The sequence below is a fragment of the Macrosteles quadrilineatus genome, unplaced genomic scaffold (assembly GCF_028750875.1).
Source record: "Macrosteles quadrilineatus isolate MER2022 unplaced genomic scaffold, UCM_ALF_1.0 Scaffold_1__1_contigs__length_201487025, whole genome shotgun sequence".
In the NCBI taxonomy this organism is placed as follows: Eukaryota; Metazoa; Arthropoda; class Insecta; order Hemiptera; family Cicadellidae; genus Macrosteles; species Macrosteles quadrilineatus.
Window position 1 is genome coordinate 185,450,588 of NW_026542594.1, and position 25,267 is coordinate 185,475,854.

The 25,267-nt window shown below is 35.0% G+C and overlaps 1 protein-coding gene across 1 annotated transcript in view; it reads left to right on the top strand.

Moving 5' to 3' along the window:
* LOC129003246 (kinesin-like protein KIF12) overlaps nt 1–25,267 on the top strand; it is a 53,394-nt gene that overhangs the window by 17,910 nt on the left and 10,217 nt on the right. Inside the window, exons 2-10 of the mRNA XM_054431543.1 lie at nt 8,642–8,725; nt 9,263–9,341; nt 10,263–10,484; nt 12,354–12,494; nt 14,722–14,863; nt 16,190–16,284; nt 17,453–17,594; nt 23,706–23,824; nt 24,431–24,535. Of these exons, the coding sequence (XP_054287518.1) occupies nt 8,642–8,725; nt 9,263–9,341; nt 10,263–10,484; nt 12,354–12,494; nt 14,722–14,863; nt 16,190–16,284; nt 17,453–17,594; nt 23,706–23,824; nt 24,431–24,535 (1,129 nt within the window). The remainder of the gene's footprint in view (nt 1–8,641; nt 8,726–9,262; nt 9,342–10,262; nt 10,485–12,353; nt 12,495–14,721; nt 14,864–16,189; nt 16,285–17,452; nt 17,595–23,705; nt 23,825–24,430; nt 24,536–25,267) is intronic.

Genomic DNA, 25,267 nt, shown 5'->3' on the forward strand with positions numbered 1-25,267 from the left:
GCACTTTTTTTGTAAAGTTAACGGTTTTCGTGAAATTTGGCATCAAATATTATAAATGGCCGCCATTTTGAAACGGTTAATGATTTTTTATTATAATTTCTAACGATAAAAGGTCTTAATAAGATAAACATTTTTGTAAAATATCAAAGTTGTATCTCAAACCGTTTAGGAGTTATTAGTTTTTTTTGTAAAAAACACATAAATACCGACAGTCGGTAAACTAGACCCCACAGACCCATGTTCCTATGGTAAAATGTGTTTGTCTTGACCTAAGGAATAACGCTATATACATATGTCCAGAGAGTTACGGGACACCCTGTATATGAATTTGAACGGATGGTGTTTTTTGCCTCTAGGGACCTCAAAACGAAAAAATAAATCGGTCCCGGGTCCAGGTCTCACCATGAGTACTACGGTAATAGCTTACTAGATGACCCGTGCTGCTCCGTAGCATTGAAATTAATAATAAAAAAATAAAATACTAAACTTAATAAGGGCGGTACAACTTTAATTAAACTCTTATAGGGCTGCTGGATTAATTTCGCCTTGTGACCAAATTAAAGTATAACACATTCCATATAACACAGAGAAAATCGTCCCGATGTATTTTTTTCCGTTTTGAAAATCAATTAATCCAGAACAATATCCACACACTTCCTAAAAGCACCTACAGAGAAAGCAAGTATATTTGTTAACTCATATGTAACACAGTACACCAACTCGATCAATCGTTTGGCCCTGCGCCTTGTTGATGGTCATGCAGAACGCAACCTTTATGGGGAATTGTCTTCGTTTGAAAGAAAATGGTACTGTAGGATCTGATGGAGAGAGATCAATGCGGGGTAATAGTACACGTTGTCCAATATTTGTGCCAGTTATGATTTCTAAGTCTAAACTGTTTTCATACATTTTCTTGACAATAAGTCTTGTTCCGTTTAGAAGACCTGCTGTGTAGTTAAAATTCTTAATAACATCACAATGGCACCTTCCTTTAAGACTAATTTGTGAGAAGGCAAACCAGTCATCTCAAGGCTGTTCGCAGTTTCATCATAAATGCCACAGATAAAATCGTAAACGTGTTAGTAAACAAAACGAAAATGCATTTAAAATGTAAACACCTTATCGGAATTAAATAAATATTCAATCATATGTTCGAAAGACAGATGTAAATATTTTTTGAAGGGATCACAAATTTTGTCTAAGATAAGATATTGGAAAATGTTTTGAAACTAAAGTTCAGAGTCAGCTCAACTCAACATACCCTCCGCCCGAATAAAAGTATAGCCCGATATTATACCGATAGCCCAAATAAAAGTAGATTATTTAGACAAAAACAAAACAAAAAACTAAACGAAACGAAAAAACGAAAGTTGATATCTATACTCAATTCTAATTACGTTATCCTATTAATTTTCATATAAGAACCTTCGGTAAAATTCCGGCATCATTTGTGTAATTAATTATGATTATTAAGATTTGCATAGTGCTGAATCACAAACAAACCAAATGGTTCCAAAATAGAATTACCTCAACAGTACCTGTTGATTTCGACGGGTTTAACCTTGTATTTTTTATTTTTTTTTGTATTTTGTATATTGTATCTTAAACCGATGCTTGTTGTGAAATCTGGACATGCATAACTTCAATTTGAAAATTCAACCATGAACTGGACATGCATAACTTCAATTTGAAAATTCAACCATGAAAATTGGTCGAGTAGAAGAGCCAAACGAACTGGGAAATGAAAAACTAAATTTAACTACCAATAGAGCAAATTTATTTTACGTATAATCCGGGTTTGGACTGTAGCTACATATATTCCAATGCTTGATGGGACATCTGTGCGTACATACCCTCAATTTGAGACCTCAATCTTGAAAATCGGTCGGTTAGAAGAGCCAAACGAACTCGGAAAAGAGAAACAAAATTTAACTTCTATAAGAAATACATGGAGAAGAAATTTTTTTTACGTATAAACCAAGTGGGGTTATAGATAAATATTTGCCGATGCTTGATGGAAAATCTGTGCGTGAATTCGAGACCTCAATCATGAAAATCGGTCGGGTAGATGAGCCAAACGAAATCGGCAAAGAGAAACAAAATTTAACTCCCATAAGAAATACATGGGGAGCAAATTTCGTTTACGTAGAATTCGCGTGGAATTATAGATACATTGATGCCGATGCTTGATGGCAAATCTGTACGTGCATACCTTCAATTCGAGACCTCAATCATGAAAATCGGTTGGGTAGAAGAGCCAAACGAACTCGGCAAAGAAACCCCAAATTTGACTCCCATAAGAAATACATGGGGAACAAATTTCGTTTACGTATAATCCGCGTGGGATTATAGATACATTTATGCCGATGCTTGATGGCAAATCTGTGCGTACATACCTTCAATTTGAGACCTCAATCATGAAAATCGGTCGGGTAGAAGAGCCAATCGAACTCGGCAAAGATAAACCAAATTTAACTCCCATAAGAATAACATGGGGAGCAAATTTCTTTTACTTATAAGCCGAGTAGGATTATAGATAAATATATCCCGATGCTTGATGGCAAATCTGTGCGTGCATACCTTCAATTTGAGACCTCAATCATGAAAATCGGTCGGGTAGAAGAGCCAATCGAACTCGGCAAAGATAAACCAAATTTAACTCCCATAAGAATAACATGGGGAGCAAATTTCTTTTACGTATAAGCCGAGTAGGATTATAGATAAATATATGCCGATGCTTGATGGCAAATCTGGGCGTGCATACCTTCAATTTGAGACCTCAATCATGAAAATCGGTCGGGTAGAAGAGCCAAACGAACTCGGAAAATAAAAACCAAATTTTTTTAATATATAAGATTCCCTATAGGGGAAATTCGCTAAAAGTGACCAGGTCGATCTCCCTTGATGAAGGAATTTCTAGCTTTTTGTCGATGAAGTATTTCATTGCTACAGTCTTCTTTTTCCTCCACGTTACTTCTCTCCCCTCAACATTTGATTTTGAACATAAATATCCCTACTAACTTTGCTTACCACAGTACTACCTCTTGTACTCAATTTTGTTTACTTCTCTCATAGATGTTTAAAGGTATATTTATCAACTTCCCCCTTATGGTAGGTGAGTGCTACAAAACCCCAAATTCGCAACATTCTTTGATACCAAGAGCGCTGCAAGTATTTGCTGTTGTTGACGTGTAGAGTGAAGTGATGCATTGTTTAGAGCTACGCGATGGGATGATGACCTGGCGAGGGAATTCAAAAATTTACACCATTCTTGCCGAGGACAGGACTGCAAGTATTTATTGTTTGTTTACATCACGCTTCATGCCTCATTGCCCCACTGGATTAGCCGCCCCAAAACTACCTGGACCTCTCGGGACCAGTGGAGTCGTTTTATTGCCCCAACCTTTTTCGACCCTCGGATTACGGGACCAGCTAACCATTACCCTTACTCCCGACCCTTAACCAGTATGAGGGTTGTTGCCAAGCGAATGGGAGAAAGTACGTCACAGATTGTTGAAACCGTTCATTTGAGCGTTAAAGTAAAGTAACACTGCATCTTCGTTTCACTGACTTTGGATACTATAAGTAGAGTTTGTAAGTAACATGTTTGGCTTCTTTTGGTCTGTGTTTCATATAATACACATCTTAGTTTTCAGCACTGACTTCGGATACTGCGAAGAGAATTTATACTTAGCTTTTATTTTATAGCTTGTTTAATGTGTGTTTCATATAATACACATCAATCATCTTTAGGTCATTGATATTGATTGGCGTTGACGCTTTATTCTTTACTAGCTGTACCCGCGGGCTTTGCCCCGTTTAACTTCATAAGTGAGCTCGTTCGCATGGCTCAATCACCAAGTTGAAGTTCGTACGCTACCTTTAGGTTGGAGGTCGTTCGCTGCACTAACTTGCCTTCAGGTTAGCTCGTTCGCTACGCTAACTCGCCTCCAGGTTGAAGTTCGTTCGCTACGCTCACTCACCTTTTGGTTGCAAATTAGCTGTTGTCATAAATTTAAAAAAATAATAGTGCTGCACCCTGTTGGTAATCCTTTAATGCTATTGAACATCATAGAACAGAACCAACTTGTTTAATTGAAACAGCTGTTAAGATTCATTAACCCCTTTTAAATATGAAAAATCATAAGGTTAACATGGGAAACTCCAGAGCCACTGGGGCGGAGCCCGATGGCCCGATCAGAATAAAAACTACTTGGTTTTCCTATTTAATGCTCAAAGAATCGGTGTACCGAATTTCAGCCTCCTAGGTAAATGGGAAGTGGGAGAATTAGTGATGAGTGAGTGAGTGAGTCAGTCAGTGAGTCAGTGAGGGCTTTGCCTTATATACCTTATATACCTTATATATAGATTATTAACACCAGAGTTCGGGCAATAATTCAAAAATAATTTTTCCTACACTGCAAGGAAATTATCCTATTGCTTTACCTGTAAACAGTACGCAAAGTAGCTCATTGCCGTTCTAGCCCACTCGCTAATCAGCTGATTTCCTAGTTGTCGTTTCTAGACCAATCACAGCCATTCCGAAACGTTAGTTAACCTTTAACAACCGGTATGCAAATAACATAACCTTAAAGAAGCAAACATAACCTAAATGACAATACATGTAAAAAGTTAATCGGTGTAGGCCTACTATTATAAGTTAGTTATGGTGGTCGGAAAATATTGTGTGTATTACGAGCACAAACAGTCATTGACGCTCTCAAAATGGATGGCCCTTAAATACACAAATCGCTTTTTTCGTGATTGAGTCTTTCCTCATTATTTTCCTAGTGTATGCCTACTTAACTACTCACATTCGCACCATGGACAGGTGGCATCGATTCGAGCGTGACCCAAAGGGTTTGTTTGTCGCACACCCTGTATACTCACGCGTCACGAGGTCAATGACCCCTCAACACGTGTCCAGATGTAAACACCAGTCCAGTAGCATTGTTTACGTTCATCTAGATACGTGCGCGAACGTAAACATCTGTTAAAGTAATATTTTAGCGATGAATTGGAATTGGTCGTTATTTATGTTTGTTTTCTTCACGATTGTATTGTTGGTTGTTCGAAACTCTGGTCTTGTTACTATCAAAAGTATATATTAGTGGAACTAACTGTTAATTGGTAGCCCAACAACGTATTTATGGGAACCACTCGCTAACTAAGAGACTAAACTTAAGACAAGCATTGCAAAACCTATACCAACACTTTTAAATGATCCGTAAAAATAAGTTCCGCTGTTACTCCGTTTTCCCCCTAAACATAGTATATGGGGGAAGTGTCGTTTTCGTCTGAAATTTCAAGTTCGAGTGAAAATATCAACCCCCAAAAAATTGTACATATTCGAAATTATGTATGTGGGTGCATGTGTGGATTTGCACAAAGCTGGTGATATTTGGTATGTAAAAAATAATTTATGATACATCCAGGCGGGTTTTTTTCTTTTTTTAATTGTGATTTTTAATAAAATATCGAATAAACCGGATTAAAAAAAAGAACTATGTTGATTACATTGTTTGATGTTATAGCCCTTTCTAAAGAAAACTGATCAACCCCCATGGATATAGAAATTAACGATCAAAAGTTATTGCAACTTTTCCCACAAAAACTCCATAAAATCGGACTTTCACAAAATAAAACAACTCAACAGATTTTATTTAGTACGTTATAGTTCCAGTCAACTCCAACCAAAATGACACAACATCCGTTGCTGTGAAAATTACGGTTAAAAAGTTATTGGAACTCTGGTGATTTTCGCCATAATATCATAGTTACTTACACTTATTTCCCATCTCTTACTTACTCTTACTCATACTTTTATGTTCTTTTGTTTTCATTCTGTTGGCGGGGATATGAATGATTCTGTAGTTTAAAATGAATCGTCCTTTTTGTTTGACCCAATCAAAATGTCGGTGTATAAAAAAGACAACGGTATTTTTAAGCAACTTCTGTGGAGGCTTAATTTTAACTATGTTTTTAGGGTTTTAAAACTGCTTACTACAATTTTACCAGTAAATAAAATAATTTTACCCGTATATATTATAATTTATTGCAAAATATATAATTATTTAGCCTTTATAAAGTTATAGATTTTTAAAGCATATAGCTTTATATATTCTCGAGCCAAGCATAGTGACTGAATGACATTGAGTACAATTTAAACAGCATTAAATAACATTGACGATATACAGGGCTACGATACATGTGAATAATTTCACGACCGATTTGATAAACTACTAATGATAATGGAGACTTCACATGAACCGACATTAACTGACAATTGCCATAATATTGATATATTTTGGTGTATCATTTGCTTCGATCCTTTAATTATTTGATTATATGGAAGCATTAAGATCCTTTTTTTAATTTGATCAAACGAAATCTTTTAACATTATTTAAAGCCAAGCTTATAATATTTTTAATTTTCAATACCACACATACGATTTAGACACATCATAATGAATGTTAAAATCTTTGAAAATTAATAGAATTTCAGTATTCAAAAATCAATGGTAACACTTAGTGGTGCGTCTATTCATTTTATGACGATTTCATCTATTACCGGCTAATACGTAAAATTCTACAATGAATGATAAGTTTATCTGCTTTTGCTGCAGCCTTAAATGGTTAAACAAATTTAGTTTCTTATTTCATTACAAAGCACAGGTAAATTTACTAATACAAAATTTTGGTTTCTGCACTAAGTTTCCAACTATGTGAGGTCCTATATTAGGGGAGCGAGGTGGTCTAGTGGTGGAGTGTAGGGCTTCGGCGCCCAAGGTACTGGGTTCAAATCCCGCCAATCGCCAATGGATTTTATCAATGTGATAATGCCGTAACCCTCTATGACTAGCAGTAACGTGTAGATAAATTTTGGGCTCTAACGATGTGATGATGGGACATAAAAGACTACCTAACTTTGATACACTCATCTTCATTCATACTTGGCTTAAAATACCTACATTCGTATGGTCGCCCTTTAAAAAAGTTATAATTTTAGGTCCTGGTGGGATGTTCTCAAGTAATAGCTAAGGATTTTTGTTCAAAAACCTTATGCTGTAGAATCAACGTTATTCTACGAGACTTAAAAAAATATTTTACAGACAAAAACTCCTCAGTAAGAATATGTTTATGATGACAACATAGTTTAGGAATCTCCAGAATTGCCTAACAAAGCCACCACTACACACAATTGCGTCATTTATTCATACCCTCCCCTCCTCCCCCCACCCCATTATCATCGGCAAGTTCAAGGTCACCCTCACACCTTACAGCTGAGCAGGTAAAGCACTTCGATAAACCCTGACCTGTTTATCAGCTGGGCTTTCGTTAAACTATTGTTAAAATTTTCTATTTACTTAAACAGCTGATTTATACCACTTTTAAATTCAGATTTACCTGCGATACCCCGATACGTGAATATTTTTCCAATACAGTTTTGAATCAAACTATGGTAACTTAAAGAAACAAATAATTTAGTATATTGAAGCGTTATTATGCGCCTAAGGGTTACGGAGAAAATTCAAAAAAATTGTAATTTTAAAATTCCCATGTTATTCTTATGGAGAATAAGTCAACTGTTGTAGTTTGCTTATTTATGAACATATTTTGATCAAAAATTTGGAAAATACATTAATTTCTTACTAAACTACAGTACCTATTAACATTTTACATTATAAACACTTTTTTTACCCTCCCTGTTACAGCAAACCTAAGTACTGTACTCGTTAAACTAATTCTATTTAAATAGGGAATATAGTGTAAATCCAATGAGGCAAATGGAAATTCGCTAAGTCTGCAGGTTTGCTGCGGCGGGGATATTTAGTTCCCTAAATCGTCCGGAAATTCATCGTTTTCGGGTAACTTTACATAGGGAACTGGAAAAAAATTTATATTTTACTGTTGTTTTCTGCTAACCTCAAAATGTTATCAGTGCATTATAAAATTATGCTAATCACACGATAATTAAAGTTGTATTTGTAAACAAAAGAAATGTAAACATTGATGAAAATCTTGTTAAAACTTCAAATTATGTTGTCTAATTTTGTAACGATTAAATAGCTATTTCCACATTACAGTATGATAAAAATAGTTGTTCATCACACGTAGCGGAAGTGTTTTTTTTGCAATCGTATCTCCAAAGAGCCACTTTCGCTCCTAGTGATGAAAACTACTATAATGAGTTTTTATCTTTTGTATATTCAGTTTAAAGTTTGTTTTTGTTTTGGATGTACAAGAAGAGTAAAACAGAAATACCCAAATTATGGCCACTCATTTAGATATTTTTTAGTACATCAATTTTTGGGAGCGCTGCTGGACTTATTACGGCACAAAACTTGCGTTCTGAGTATCCGAATTGAAATCCGACAAGTCATTAACATATTTTAGCTTTGAAAATGCTGTTACTACTAGATCGGATTTGTTACGATATTTTAGCTCATATAAAAAACCCATAAGATTTTAATTATTTTAATTTATTTTTTTTATTCTTGTTTAATTTTAGGAGAGATCTCGCGCAGTTTAAAATATGACATCTTTAAGATCTATATATAAATTTCTAACAGCCCCGTGTATTTGTATGGCTGGTACAATGCATGCAGAACTTGTTTATAATTTTTATTTATTTTTCCAGCTCGATCTATGAGCAGAGTTTGAACGGCTCGCAGACTAGTCTTGATCCCTTCAGCCCAGAGGATAACATAAACGTTGTAGTCAGGTAAAAATATATTTATATGGATATAATTTATATTTAAATATAGGCTAAGTAATTTTCATTTTAAACATTTTTCTGGAAAATTATATATTTATTTTTACTTTACAAACCAGACAGGTTGAAATTAATCACTCAAATATTTCGAGTATAAAATAAAATGGTGTAATAGACTATTTTAAATTATAATGTGATTTCCACATTATAAAGATTGTGTTAATTAATTTTATTGTTATTAGTTTTTAATATGCTCTTTTTCCTTGGAGTTTTTTTATTCTTTCTAAGAGTAAACAAATTTTTTCCTCAGAAGTGTTATATTAATAGGGTATCCATATATTTCAATTGCAATTGTATGTTCAACATATGTTAACATACATTTTAAAAGAATTATTCAAACCTCAAGTCAAGTAAGTCATGAAGGAGTAATATTTTGAATTATAATTATTTTAGCTATAAAACCTTCTTGATAACCATTAGAATCATAACTGTCTAGTATTTAAAGAGTATTAAGTTCAAAAACAAAAATGGCGTTTACTTTTGCAGAGTTCGGCCTTTAAACGACAAGGAACTCAAGAGAAATGACCCTTCCGTCATCAGTTTTCCTGGAAATGGACAAATTCTGGTAAATTAATTTTCTTTGTAGGTAATTAATCTAGATTACACTAAATAATTGTCACATTTTTGAGTGTTCGTTAAAATTAGATACTTTTCAAAAGGCGCCAAACGCATATATGGCACTGATATGTACTGCAAGTTTCATCATGTAATATGAAGGTGTCACAGTAAAAATACTTTTTGTTGACTTATTGTTTGTTTTTTCAACGCCATTGAAATTGACCAGCTTTTTTATTAATGGCCCAAATCCAGATCTAGTGGGAAATACGACCTTAAGTTTGATTTGTGCATGTAAAGTTCTCTCTTCAATAAAAATAGACAAAACCCAAATCTATAAAAGAAGTCAATGGCATAGAACAGATATTAAACCCATTGCACTTGCTAAGTGTACCACACTCACAGAGTCAATGTATTGATGTATTGTCGAGGTTGTATTGATGGAGTAGTAATCAACAATATAATAGAGTACAAGGCTGCGAAGCTTGTCCTCAACAATCAACAAAACAACAATCGGTCAATGAAATGATTCTTTTGTCTATGTTACAAGTTGTTGCCCAGAGTTTTTTCTAAATTAATTTAACACATTCGACCATGATAGAATGACTGCAAGTGCTGCTTTTGAAGGTTAAAAGTTAGACTAAGCTGTAAAGAAAAGTGTAGGGGCTGATAGATACAATAAAATACAAATAAAATATATCACGAAACACAACACTGAAATTTTCTCCTAAGGCCTATGTATAGGACTTCTTCAAATATTATAATGAAGATAACTGATTTCTAAAGGACTCTAACTCTTTTCAAAATAGTTTCCAAAACCATATTACGTACTTCACAATTTATTCTGAAACACAAGTTAAATAAGAATCGCATGATATTAATGAGATTTATATTTATTTACTAGTAAATTTTTTTTTCTCATTTTCCACAGCTTGATGGTCTGGGAAATGTGGCGGGGCACACCGGTTCCAAACAGAAACTTTTCTCGTACAACGTGGTGTTTGAACCAGGCGCCACCCAAGAGGATGTATTTCAGTTCTCGGGAGTCAAGAGGCTGGTGGAGATGGCGGTCGAAGGGTTCAGCACGACGGTGTTCTGCTACGGACAAACAGGCAGCGGCAAAACACACACGCTTACTGGACCTCCGGGATTGGTAAGGTGGAGCAAAGATATTGTAGAATCGTAGTCTTCTGGTAAAGAACTGGTCAAAATCAACAAATCAAAATCATTCACCGATGTTTCTTCCTAGATGTAGAGTGCCATCGAGGGGGACTTGTCTCCGATTTATCATCTGTGCGGAATTAAGTAGCCCTGATAACCATTCTACATTGAGACCGAAACGTCGGTGGGTGATAGTGATTCGTCGATTGTGACACGGTTTTCACCAGAAGACTGCACTAAAATAAGTGACCATGGAAGCATATCTAGGAAGACTATGCTATTATGTATTTTTTTATTTTATCCCCCCAGGTTTTAGCCCGGATTTTTTCTAGATTAGCCTACTACATGCTAGGTCTAGAGGGGGTCACCGCATTATCATTTAGATTGGTGATTGGCAGGATTTGAACCCAGGACCTCAGGGACCGAAGTCCTGCGCACTAACACTAGATCAGATACTCTCTACCCCCCTCATTGGGACTCCAACTCCATAACTCCAATAAGCAAATATATCTTGGGAGATACTCGTATATTTGCTTATTGGAGTTATGGAACATGCAACCGTTTCACAGTCAACGATGCAACATTAGAATAACGCAATGTTGATGAATTGAAGCACTAAAGCATGTAAGGATGTTTGAAAGATATAGGAAATTCACCATTAGTGTTATGGGATGTAATGTATTAGGTAGCTAGTGGATCTAGCTACTAGTATAGTCAATGCTACTAGCTAGATATCAGGATCTTTGTAGAAAAAAAATTGTAAATATCCTAAGATTTAGTCTAGCTGAAACTGTTTTAAAGGAGAGAGTACTAAAATGAGAACAGTACGTCAAATTGACCTAAACAATCTAGAAGGATGTTTGCAAAGAGAAAACAATGAAACAGTTCCTCATTATGATATAAAAATTGGATGGATAACAAATAAATATCAGTAAAATTTGTATTAATATTTGGTTTTCAATTGATGTATGAGAGCTCTCTGCTAAACCATACAACCCACTCCCATATCTGCAATGTTACACAGAAGATAACTTATATTCTGTTTACATGCTATATTCAGAATTTGCATTAAATATTAAAATTGGACATGCAACATCAACACAACCAAACCATTGTTATAGCAATTACATCCTCAATTCTATCCCCCAGAGTGTATTATAAAAGTTATTTGTTTAATCTTGCATGATAGGTCATGTGCTGTTAAAGGTAATATAAATTGTAGTTACTCACTCGTAAAATTGTATGTGACACACAATACTTAATGGTACAGTGCATTAATAATAAAAATCCATGACCTTCTAAAATTGGGAAATCAAAATAGTTTAATTTTAAAAACTTTTGAGGATGGGTTAAAAATATTATTTTCATCAGCGGTGTGCTCGGAAAATGGGTCCTAAATGCAGTATGAAAAAGTTTTACAAAAATATCTCTAGATCTAATTTTTTTTAGTTATAGTAGCATTGTGAGTTTAACACCTTTCTTTCAAAACCCCATCAAATTATCAATTACTACCAATAATTGAGATGGGGCCGCCACCTTTGGTATTTTAAGTAATGCGTGAAGGATGAGTGTAGAATGGTGTGAGATGATTTGTGTTGCTTTGGATCTGACTAAGATCAGCTGTTTCATTAGCAAGGATCATTTATATAAAGCCAAAAGACCAGTAACAGCTGGGTCCAGTTTATAACCATCAAAAAGCTACTCTTACGTACCTAAAAGCCCATGATCCAACAAGATCTTTCACACTGTATGGTGAATACATCTTGGTATACCCACAAAACTTTTGAGGGAGGTTGATTTTATAAAGTCAAACAAAAAAGACTACTGTTATGATTAAAAGAAATTTTTTTTTATCTTCTAGGTGGAAAAGAATGCCGACCCGTTCTCTCCTAACCATGGACTGGTGTTCCGAGGGTTCATGTACCTGTTTCAACAACTACAAGAGATGAGGGATACTCATTTTGTACTAAAGGCTTCCTTTCTTGAAATTTACAATGAGAAGGTAGGCCTTTACGTTTAATTTTTACTTTTGCTCATAGACTTTGGTTTACTTTACAGATACAGTTCATCTTCATTAACTTTAATTACATATATTAAACTTTGGAATATCTATCTGAGTAAAAAAGCATACATATCCCAAAATCAATTGGCAGTTGTATAATCTGTTGGTCGCAGAGGCACAAGAAGAACCTGTGCATCTGAAAGCTCAGGAGATAAGTCAAATTTAATTTGCACAATATCCAGCCTTCCGAGATTTCCAACCAATTTACCTTCATCTTCATCTTGTTATCTATGAGAGTAAAATTGTAGTATCAAAAATGACATTGGTAAATTGTACCATAAGACAAATTGAAATAGTTCCTTGGAATCAAATTAGATCAGCAGTCAAATAGTTTATTCATCGGTTGGTAGTAAAGGCACAACAATTGTTAGGATGGGCTAGAAGTTGAATGATTATTGATTGTAGCAAGAACAGCTACACAACTATAATGGACAGCTGATGGTACTTGATACTTGTGAATAAAAGATGTGCTTTGCCCGGCAAAGGTCAGCGAAACAATTGATTATAATCAATAATTCTTCTCACATGTGTTTCTTAACCCTTCCAACTTATTGCTCCTGTACAGTCTGTACTTCAGCAGCTAGTTTAAGAGGGAAGCCCCAATTTTTTTCACTCTATATATCTTGATATAAAAAATTAATAGCCAACAATAAATGAACTCTCCGACATTTTTGTCTATTTCTTAATATCAAACCTTTTCTTAGTAAATTAACTTTTTCTGGACATAACAGTATTACCAATTAAAGGTTTGGTTTCTGGCACTTAAAGGATAGTTCAAAACTCCATTAAATCAATGATTGAACGTTAGTACTGTAGATCTAGAGTTATATTACAACTTTAACATACACAATGTTTGGTTCAACTTGAGCCCATTGAATGAATATTAATTTATTTATTAAGTTTAAATAAATAAATAATGATGGTCAAAAAATTATGTTATAAGTAAAATATTATTTTTCCCTTATAGGGATGAATAAATTCCTACTTTATCGCAAAATAATCCTCCAGGAAAATAAATCAATCTGGCTCTTATTTTTCTATTTTTTGTTGAAAGAAAAAGTTATATTTCTGCTCTAGATAATAGTTTGTCCAGTATCTTTGACGTTTCCTTTTCATAACTTTTTCATTGGATAGAACTATGTAAAGTCCAGAGTATCATAAACACTACTCTATGGACTTTTAGTGCTTTATACATAAGTTTCTCCACAACTTCCCTACCTTATCTGATGACAATGACATTGACCATAGCGTGTTTCCTTGCAGAGGGTTATTTGCATATTGATCTGCAGTGGTCTTTGGTTACGTCATGTGTTCCTAGAACGCCATTATATATTAACACATGTTTCTTCTTCAAAGCAAAGTGACTCCTTTTGCATAGAGAAACTACGTTTAATAAGCATGGAAATATTCATTTACCTTTGATGTTTTTTGATCTGGAGGAAAAGTACAGTTCTCAAATATTCATGATCTTTATTGTTGATGGTGTGTTTGTTGTTATGATTCTTTTGATGATGAAGAAATTTGAACGTTTGTTTTATAATTGAACGTTTACGAAATTGGTCCTTCTGTTTTGTGACAACAAAGAAGACCAGTTTACAATTGGTTATTTAATGATAATTTCAAGTTCTGTACAGTACATTTCTTATAATTTTAGTCGAACAACAGAATACTAACAGCATATAGAGAAATAGATTAAATATAGGTCAAAGGAAGGTGCCACGATGTGCCGCTAAAACGTGTTCGGTGTTCGATTCTCTGCTGTCATCGACTCCTCGTCGTATACCAGCAGAAGCTGCAGCGGTGTGTGCCGTAACTACACGGCACACCTAACTGTGGACGTCAGAACGTATGCTAACCGCAGCACTGCTGTCGGACTATATTTGTTCTATTTGTCTATGCTACCCGTATTCAGCTGTCTCTTAACTTTTGATTCTTGATGCTGTCTTATAATCTTCAAGAAAATCAAATATTTTTATGATAAATAAACATGTCTAAATCTCAATGACATCATTGTAATGTGTATCAGTGTGTATTTCTACATTTTGCAACTAAGTTTTTGTAAAAATTGTGTAGCTAACAAACTAATTCAGCAAACCTCTCATAGTATAATTTTGTATTGTATTGGTGTATTTTTTAAATTTGTTTGTAACGTTGTGATTTTTTGCAGGTTATTGACCTTCTAAATCCAGGAACAGTTAGAAAACCTCTAGCAGTTCGATGGTCTAAGAAGTCCGGAGGCTTCTTTGTCGAGAACCTCTTCACCGTTGACTGTGAAGAACTTGACGATCTTTTGGCTGTTTTGGAAGAAGGTACATATATTTAGACTTCTAAATTCTAACTTGTGGCACTTTTGTTCTGGAGTTTCCACAAAGGTTGAAAGAGCTGCACTTCATGCAGAGGAATTTTAAATTTATTGGTTATGAAAATCATTGTGGAAAACTAAATGTATTTCAACACCTTTATGTGTGAGTCTAAGTATCATTTGGACCTAAAATAAGGGAAAAGTAGCTAAATGGTTGATATGTGTGGCTGACAAGGAATCCACATGTCTTGTCAACTCATACTTTACCCTTCAATTAATTTACTCACAGAGAAGTAAGATGCAGAGGATAAAAGCTTATGGGACAACCATGCGCTTATAGCTCTTCTTTCTGGCACAGTTCCTCCATTTTCACTGTTTTCATTGAGTTATTATACAGGGCTTGGCAAAAGTCTGGAACCCCCAGTTAACTTTTTAACACGTTGCAGTTTGCAGTAGGAAAACCAAACTCTGCACATATTTACAACATAAGAAATTGTACTTTTTCATTAAAGTTACAACTTTTCCCCAGCCCCCAAAATGGGGTATTTCGGGGGCAACCCAAATTTTCAAATGTAAATACCTATCATGTTACCCCTCATTTTAAAGGGTTTCTCAAAACAAATTGAATGGTGCAAACTAGAGGTCAATATCGCACCCCTAATGAAAATGGCAGTCATTTTGAAATATCCCCTATTAACTTATATTCTACATACAGAACAGGTTATAGCAGGAAGACTAAATTCCCAGCATACATTTATAATAAAAGAGAATTCACCTTTTGGTCAGTATTAAAATATTAAATTTATTAAGTTAACTGGGGGTGTCCAGATTTTATCTTGCTTGCTTATCTTAAATAATTAAAATGGCTGCCATTTTGATTAGGGGTGCGATATTGACCTCTGGTTTGCGCCATTCAATTTCTCTTGATAAACCCTTTAAAATGAGAGGTCACATGATAGGTGCTAACTTTTGAAAATTTGGGGCTGCCCCCAAAATACCCCATTTTGGGGGCTGGGGAAAAGTTGTAACTTTGATGAAAAAGTGCAATTTCTGGGTGAAAAAGTGAAAAAGTTAACTGGGGGGTTCCAGACTTTTGCCTAACCCTGTATATTATTAATGAAGAGATCCATAAGTATCAAACATGGTCTGATGGTAGTGCTTATAATATGAAATTTCAGTAGCAAATGTCCTAATCGTAAGAAACTACTAGAACTTTTTGTCCCAACAACATCAAACTAACAACATTATTTGCAAACAAATTTACTAACCAAACTTTCTTCCTTTCATCCAAGGGTAAAAGATTGTTACTAAATGTATGTATTTTGTTTCCCAGGCATGAGAAATCGTTCGGTTGGAAGTCACAGTATGAACGAACACTCAAGTAGAAGTCATACTATTCTAACAGTCAACATAACTTCTGAACAGCAGGTCAGTATACTTTGGATAAGAGTTAGTTGTTTTTGCACTCAATTTTATGATTTTGTTATTAGTAATTTGACTTTTATTTTCATTATGTCAATTGTTGGCAATTTTGAGTTACTCCCTATCCCCACTACCCCTATGGGTAAAAGTTAAAAAATAAACGATCATTGTAACCCCTCAAATCTAAGAAGGTTTCTGCAAACTGATTTCAAATACCTCAATTAAAGGAGGGGTGGAAGTTACTCTTCAGCCACCCTGTATAATCAATGGTAGGCTGTTACTTTAAATTATAAACAACACCTTTTAGTATCATATCATATTGTAAAATTTATTTTAGATTACTATATTACAAAAAAAATTTTAAAATTATTTACCGTCTATAAGAATAACATGAAATGTTAAAGACCAGTGGGACGGACCCTAGATTAAAATTTATTACATACAGTACACTCCCTCTTATCCGGACTCCTCGGGACCGAGGCCAGTCCGGATAACGGGTTTTCCGGTTAAACTGACGTCCCCAAAAACTTGTTAAAACAGACCGTTTACTGTGATATTGAACTTAAATTTAGGAGAGCATTGTATTTATTCATGTGATAACTGGTCTCAAATCTTTCCCACGAGAACAGTTGTTTCAGTACCGCCCACTTCCTGCCGATCTAGTCCGGTTAAACCAATGTGCTGATAAAAATTGTCCGGTTAAAGAGATGTCATTTCCGCCGAGTGTAGTCCGGTTAAACAGATGTCCGGTTAAAAGTTGTCCGGATAAGAGGGAGTCTACTGTAGCATTTTTTATGATTTATGTTTTGAAAGAAGATATGCTTTACATATCACTTAAATTAATATTTTAGTTTGTAAGAAATCTGTTTAACAAATTCATAGTTTTATAAATGTATCAATAAGGAGCATATTCAGAAAATAGGCATTATAGTCTCAAAATCTTAAAACCCCAATTTATTTTTAAAGAGGTTGGCAGCCTCTTTTAATAATGTATTTGCCTGACCACATAGGCTACGGACCAGTGCTTGGAAAGTATCCAGCCAAGCAAGGGGTGAGCCTGTACAATACAAGGGTGAACTGTACTGATAAAAAGTTGTGGCAGGTACCAGGATCCAAATCCACGACATCGCCGCCTTGGGCCAGTAATATGTTTACTTATGACCTTGTATTGCAGATGGAGAATAATGTGTTCATCACCAAGCAAGGGAAGATCAACTTTGTCGACCTCGCTGGGAGTGAGATGACCAAGAAAACCCACAGTGAAGGGAAGACCCTGGAGGAAGCCAACAACATCAACAAGAGTCTTATGGTGCTTGGTGAGTTTTTACTTACTTACTTACTTCTTCCCAGGAGATTAATATCCTTGGTGGTATATGGCCTTGCCAACAAATGGCCACTATCTCTTCCTTCCCTGTCTTCTGAATCTTCTTACCTTGTTTTCAATGTTCGCAAATCTTTCTCCACCTGGTCCTTCCAGCGATTCTTGGGTCTTCCTTGGGGTCTTCTTCCCGCTGGGTTTTGCCTCCAAACATCTTTAATTAGTTTTCTAATCTTGTATTATCTTCTTAATGGTAAGTTTTTGTTCTTGTACAGCATTTGTCATGATATCACAAAAATGTATCAATATCTTTCTACATCCCATCTACCCTGCAGTGCTGTTCCTGATCAGTCACTGCTTGATGAAGAGATCGTTCTTCATTGTCTTCGCCATTTTGGCTAAACTTTGGTCAAAGGAACTCCACAGTAATTTCTCAGTAAAGATTTGTATGTAAACCCATTAGCCCATGTTATTTGAAAAAAATACAGATTTTAAACACCAAACTCAGAAATTACCATAAAACTGTCAGACGAGGGCTGTGAAGCAGGGTTGCATTAGAAAAAGGCCCAGGGGTGCCAGAGGCCAGAGGCTTAACAAATTTCCCCACTAGGAAGGAGGAGGGGGCCCAATTATCTCATGGGCCCATAGCGCATCACATGCAAACTGTGAACCTGTTTTGGGTTGGTCTTTGGTGAAGTTACAATGAGTTTTGTGCAGCTCAGTAGCAGACAAATTTTGTTTACTTTCGGTACATGACAAGTGGTAATGGGTCTCATCAGACAAACAAAACAGCATCATTAAGTGTATAGTTAGAAGAATATACTCGTTTACGGTTAAAATAAATTTTGAGCGACTATTATCTTGCATCGATGCATTCGAAGATCTCTGAGAAGGATTCTTTTTACACTCCTATGAAAATGGCAAACACCGACTATAGGTGCCACCTCCACCGCGCGCCGCCATATTAACTCCATAGACCATAACTCACTCAGCGATCCCTCCAAATATGGGAGACCTTTTCCAGACCCTTTATAGTTTACTTCAACAATTGAACAGGTAAAAAGAGGGTGGGAGGGTATCAGATTAGATTTAAAAACACAATGAGCTGATGAAGTTTGGTAAAAGTTCCGAACAGTGCATGTAATTTATTAAAACTAGGCTATATAATGATGATACATAAGGATAAGGAAGAAGAAGGGATTCATGTTGCTGCTTGCTTGTTTTATTTTCACCCATGCGTTGGAGGTGTGTCATACTGAGTACAACAGATTACAAAGTTTCGGATTATTGATGAATAGTTTAAGTTTTAACCTCAGCACAGCTTTTGATAATAAGTTATGATGATAATTGCTGAAACTGTAGGATAAATTTCCAGTTTTGCATGTAATAAATTTTTTTTAAATGTATGTGACAGCTCACTAGAATGATATATGTAGTGGCACCAATTTTTTAAGGGATAAAGATTGAGATTATTTTCACAAAACTTTATGAATACAACCATAGACTAACCAATACAAGGTTTTGGATACAATACTTGGGGGAGTATGTTTTATCTATGATACAACTGTCAAATAAAGGATATAAATATAAATAACATTTTTTTATGTGATTTCTTTCTAACCACATTCAACTCAATTGCAACGCTATATTGAGCTGCTTTTCTCAACTTTCATTAGTTTAAGCGGTACATTCTCAAGGCCATTATATGTCATTGTGATGACTTTATAATAACACAATTTACTTGGAGTGTCCAAGATCCAATACAATATTCAAACTTTCTACCCCCCCCCCCCTCCCCCGGCCATAGTGTCACTTGAAAGAAGAGGGGGGGACAACAATGGCAAGGTGACATCCTCAGTTCTTTGATGTCGCCTCAGTAGAAAACATGTTGTAAAGTTTGCCTATCGCTTCGCTTCCGTGTTACAAGTATGTGTCTTTGCGTTACTTTTAGGATTAGATTAGAAGTTGAACAAATACCTGTAAATCTTTGGTATTTGCAAGTAATTTTTGCCTGAAATTGTCCGCCACTTAAAAAAGTAATAACCTCTTGGAAAGTCTTAAACACTGCCAAATAGGTTTTGTTAAAGTTTTGAAAGGTGAAAACTTTTTTGAAACTGTATACTCTTCAACCGTAGTGTGGGTGGCTGAAAATTAATTTGCACTCCCACCCTTAATTTTTTAACTATTTGAGAGATTTGAAATTGGATTGTGGCAACCTTTTTAGATATGATGGACTACAATAATAATGGTCAGTTTTTTTCGGGTAGTGGGGGTCTGGTAGTTAAGTTACTTTAATTAGATCCAGTAACCAAGCTTAAAAACTTTCCAATCATATTATTTGTGCAGTGGCAGTTCTAGGACCTTGCCAAGGGGGGGGGGGAGACTACGCAGGGTGGTTTTGGGGTCCAGCTAAAGCCTCCCCCCATTGGACCCTGAAAAAATAAATGTGAACTAACATTTTGTGTTTAAAATGTAAGGGAGGTTTTTGGACACAGTTCTATAAATAAAAAATGGCTATAGGCTATAGAAAGTCATCATGCGGTTTAAAAAAGGCCAAATATTCCAGTGGAGAGGAGACCCTGGACCCCTGCCCCCTCCTTGACAAGGTCCTAGAACCATCACTGTGTAAAAGATTCAACTCAGATGGAAATTAAGGAGGGTCATTACTGACAATATTTACGTAAGAATAATCAGTTTGTTGAATTTAATCAAGTGAACCAATATATGTACAAACAATTTCATGATAAAACCACAGTAAAACTATTCTGAAGCTTCCTTAACTAATATTTAGATTGTAGGAGCTACTACTAGATGCTGAACCCTGGCATTTACCTAATTGATTTCATGTCTTAACTGTTTACGAAACTTTCACTCTAGTAGTTTATTAAACATCTCAAAGCAATAATAAAGGAGAAACATTGTTTCCTATCGTGCCTGCAGACACACATCAAAGTGTGTTTAAGATTTGAAAGTAGGACTAGAACTCTTATTTATTTGCAGTGTCCATAGTCAATGGTTTCAGTTTCAAAAGCATTTTTTTTAGCGAATTTCCCATATAGGGAATAAGCTATTACCGTAGTACTCATGGTTAGACCTGGACGCGGGACCGATTTTTTTTTTTGTTTTGAGGTCCCTAGAGGCCAAAAACACCATCCGTTCAAATTCATATATATATATATATTTATATATATTATTTATATTATTATTATTTATATATATATATTATATATTATATATATTATATATTATATATTTATATATTATTATTTATATTATGTTATATAGGATATATATAAATATATGTGTCCGTCAGCACAATAACTCGAGCAAAAATGATCCGATTTTGATGAAATTTGGTACAAACGTGTAAACGTACGTTTATTCGAACGAGTTCGCGATCCAGCATGTCGGACCATGGGAACGGGGGTTTACGGGGGGTTTTATGGGGTAAAAATAGGTTTTTCCCATTTTTGACCCAAAAAACATCAAATTTAGCAATTTCTTTCCAAACCATTTTGTAGAGCTTAAAAAAACAAATAATTTAGTATATTGAAGCGTCATTATGCGCCTAATGGTTACGAGAAAATTCCAAAAAATTTTAAATTTAAAATTCCCATGTTATTCTTATGGAGAATAAGTAAACTGTTGTAGTTTGCTTATTTGTGAACATATTTTGATCAAATTTGGAAAATGTTTTTATTTCTTACTAACTATTCACATTTTACAAAAAAAAAAAACAGTTTACCCTCCCTGATGCAGCAAACCTAAGTACTTTTTAAACTAATTCTATATTTAAATCAAGAATAAATGTTATATTTTTAAGTAGACATTTCAGTGTAAATCCAATCAGTCAAATGGAAATTCGCTTAGTCTGCAGGTTTGCTGCGGCGGGGGTATTTTTTAATTTATTTGTCCTAAAACATCTTCGGTTCTCCTTCAAATAAAGAACAACCCCTATAATAGAGTACACTTTCTTATTAAATAACAACAATATCTTTCAGATGTTCTTGACCTGCATTGGTGATTGAAGGATCCTTAAAGAAGTCAGTTACAAGTAGTTTTGACCTTAGCAAACAATTGTTACATTATTGATAGTGGTTGTAGGATCGTCTGTTTGATTGTGGGGGAATCAATGGGTCGCATTACAGTCTTAGGTCGCTGACCTTTAGTGATCGCTCTCACTTAAGTTTCCCTCTTTCTTCGACCTCTTTCCAAAAAGTTTTCTTACTCGTAAAAAGCATTTTTAATTGATAGAATTTTAAAATTATGTTGACTCGACTTATGTTATATTGAATCCAAGTATTACTTCGTTCCATATTTCAAGAAGTGTAAAAAACTAATAATATAAATATGACTATGTTCATAATTTATTTTAACCTTGAATTTGCTTGTGAACAATGGTCTCAGTCTGTGTGTTGAACAAACCAAGGGGTGAGCTGGAATTTAAGAGGCGAACCCAGTACGTGAACTATCGTTATTACGTGTTGATTTTTTTCACACAGTGCGCTCTATTATCTGAGCCACCGACTCACCAAAGTTATCTCTATCTCAAAACCACGAATACATAAACCAATGACAAGTAGGCCTACTCTTTCTGAAACAAAGTATTAATTATCAATCATTGAGATGGGACGCCACCAAGGTGCGTTTTAACCCAAATATGAGTGAAGGATGATTGTAGAATGAAGTGTGATGATCTGTGTAGCTTTCTTACTAAGATCAGCTGTTTCTATAGCCAGGATAATTTATTTGGCCAATTATCAGGAACAGCTGGGTCCAGTTTAGACCCATCAAAAAGCAACTGACTTTTATCAATTTTATCCCGGATCAAACCTGCGACGTTTTGTTCAGAAAGAAGCACTTAATCATTTTAGCACTTAGCATTTTAATCTCGAAAGTAGGTTATAAATAAATAATTCAGTATTTTCTCCATCAACATAAATGATTAAATGTAATATTAAAACAATCCCTTTCCGTAGCTAAATACAGAATCAGAATGAGAATGACTTCACAAAACTAAATAAAACATTACTAGATCAGTTTGATTGACAAGGACACTATAGACTTAGACAAGGGTGAGTGACAGAGGGGAAGGGAGGGGGTGGTATAGACAGCAGTTCGTGATATGTTAACACAACCTGCTTTACCACTTCGACCAACCATTTTCTATTTGTTTTATTGATTATGAACAGTTTTACACCCAAAGGCGACCTCTTCACAGCTCCTAGACTCTGTTGGATGAAGGTAGAGTTTCTAGGATAAATATTACGGTCTATGGATAAGATTATGTTTTTCAAGAGTTTATTTAGTATGTAGTGGACGTGTCAAATATATATTTCTTGGTTGTGTTAATACTTACTTTTTGTGTATTATGTTGTGGTGATAGATAAAGTAAAGTAGACATTTACATTTTTAAGTATTCTTACCTAGGCAACAATAGAGAACTATTGTGTGGCCCCTTTTTTGGAGAGTATGTAGTCAACTGAAACACTCTCACTCTTATATGCAGGACTAGATTAGACGAGGAACACAGTGGAACGGCATTTTATGACATGTCTCTTTGGAGAGAATCTATACTTATTTAATTATTTTTTTAATCCCATACTAATTTTAAGAAAATTTTTCAAAAGACATACTGATGCTTTAACCTTTTACTGTGATGCAATGAGCCACAGTCGTTTATGACGGGGAGGGAATTGGTGACAGATACAATTTGAGACGCTGTGGTTTAGCTGTTTCGAAGTGATTTTTAACTACAGAAGTTCCAGCTTATAAGGTCAAAGAAGAAAACATGTTTTCCCATCAAAATTTGTACAGTAAACCTTCTATGTGGTGTGGATGCTGATTATGAAACATAATAATCACCCTTCATGGCTGGAAAGCCAGTCTTCGTAGCATGAGGGAAGCTGGACCTCAACAGATTAGCACCTTGGATTTACCTTTTTAAAGGGAAATCTTCTTTTGTTTTACCTTAGGGCTTACTTTAAAGACAAACTAACGTAAGTATAATGGGATTTTTTGAACATCTTAAATTATCTGTGATGTCCAACTGAAGAAACCTTCTGATACATGCAGCTAAAGGTTTAATAATTTAAAACGCATGTTCCAGGGTACTGCATAGCATCTTTGAGCGACAGTAAGAAGAAGAACGGCCACATTCCATATAGAGATAGTAAACTTACAAAGTTACTGGCTGACAGCTTAGCGGGTAGTGGAGTTACACTCATGGTAGGTTGTATTCATAAATAGCTTTGTATAAAAAATCATGCACTCAACTGAGAGAGTCAGAATCAGAATTCCTTCTCTCTGATTCCCCCATATTCCATTTAAATTACTAAATAAATTGAATAAGATCAACAACCAAGCAAAGTGTAATGTTTGTTGTTTTATTCATTGAGGTAGTCTATTTAAAACAAGTTTTGAAATTTTCCGAAGTAAAATATTTTTTATGTGTGTTGTTCTGTGAAAACTATTTTCAGTTGAGTGAATTTTTTCCAGACATAAAGCCGAGAAAGAACACAAAAACAGAAATGCTTAGTGTTTTTTTTTTAATCCTCAGCAGAATTAGCACATGTTGTTTAGTCGTTGACTATATAAGACGATATGTTTGCAATTGCTTGTACTTTGATATCGCAACCAATACAAAGAGTAAAGTGCAAATCTTAAAATTTACCTTAAGATAAAAGACAAATCTTTAGTACAAATCAGGGAACTTTAAGTCGTAGTTAGAAAATAATATCAGATACAAAATTAAGGCGTTAACTTTTAGAACAAGACGGAAAGATTACTTTGGTACTCAAAGTCAATGGTGTTAGTTTAACATTTCCATTCCAGGTTGCCTGTGTATCTCCGGCCAGATCGAACGTGACGGAGACGTTAAACACGCTCCGATATGCTGCACGTGCCAAGAAGATCCGGACAAAACCGATAGTGGTTATGGTAAGTTTCAGAATAAAAAATTTTCAACTAAAAGGTTAGACTTTTCAGTTGCTAAATTCTCTGCAAGATAAATCAGTTTCAGCTTAGATTTGTTCCCAAAGGCATTAATCACAATTTTATTTTGATATTGTGAGAAAAGAGAGTAGGGAGGTCAAGTCCCTGAATTCCAACCCTAAAAGTATCTTGCTTATATACTTGGTTGTCTTAGATTCAATTGTCTAGTGGTTGACTTGCGATCGATAGTGGTTGGCTGTGTTGGTTAAATGTGTGGCATTGGTAGAGTGTGCTACAAACGTTGACACCACTGAGCTAGAGATACAACTGGAGGTAGCATTGAATGAGATAATTGCAAGACGTAGAAAAAGATAAATTTGTAGACAGAGAAGACCAAAAATGAGACAGCCAGACACAAAAGATTTCCTAATGACGTATTTCCAACAGGATAACATCAATTATCAATATAAAGTGAAAGACAATGAAGGAAGTTACTTATAAGCGTACAAAAATACTTTTGAGCAGCTAATCGGTCAAAATGATGATGACCATCATCAAGTTTTTGTTATTTTCTATCGTCAGTCTACTGTTAAAAACCATCATAATAGACCCACGTCAAAGATCATCAGCATCAATCTCGAATCAAACTGTCAAATAATTTCAGTCTTTTCTCATAAAACATTTTATCAACGCTGATTACAATCTTTATTGTTATCAATGATCTTGATTTTATGTTAT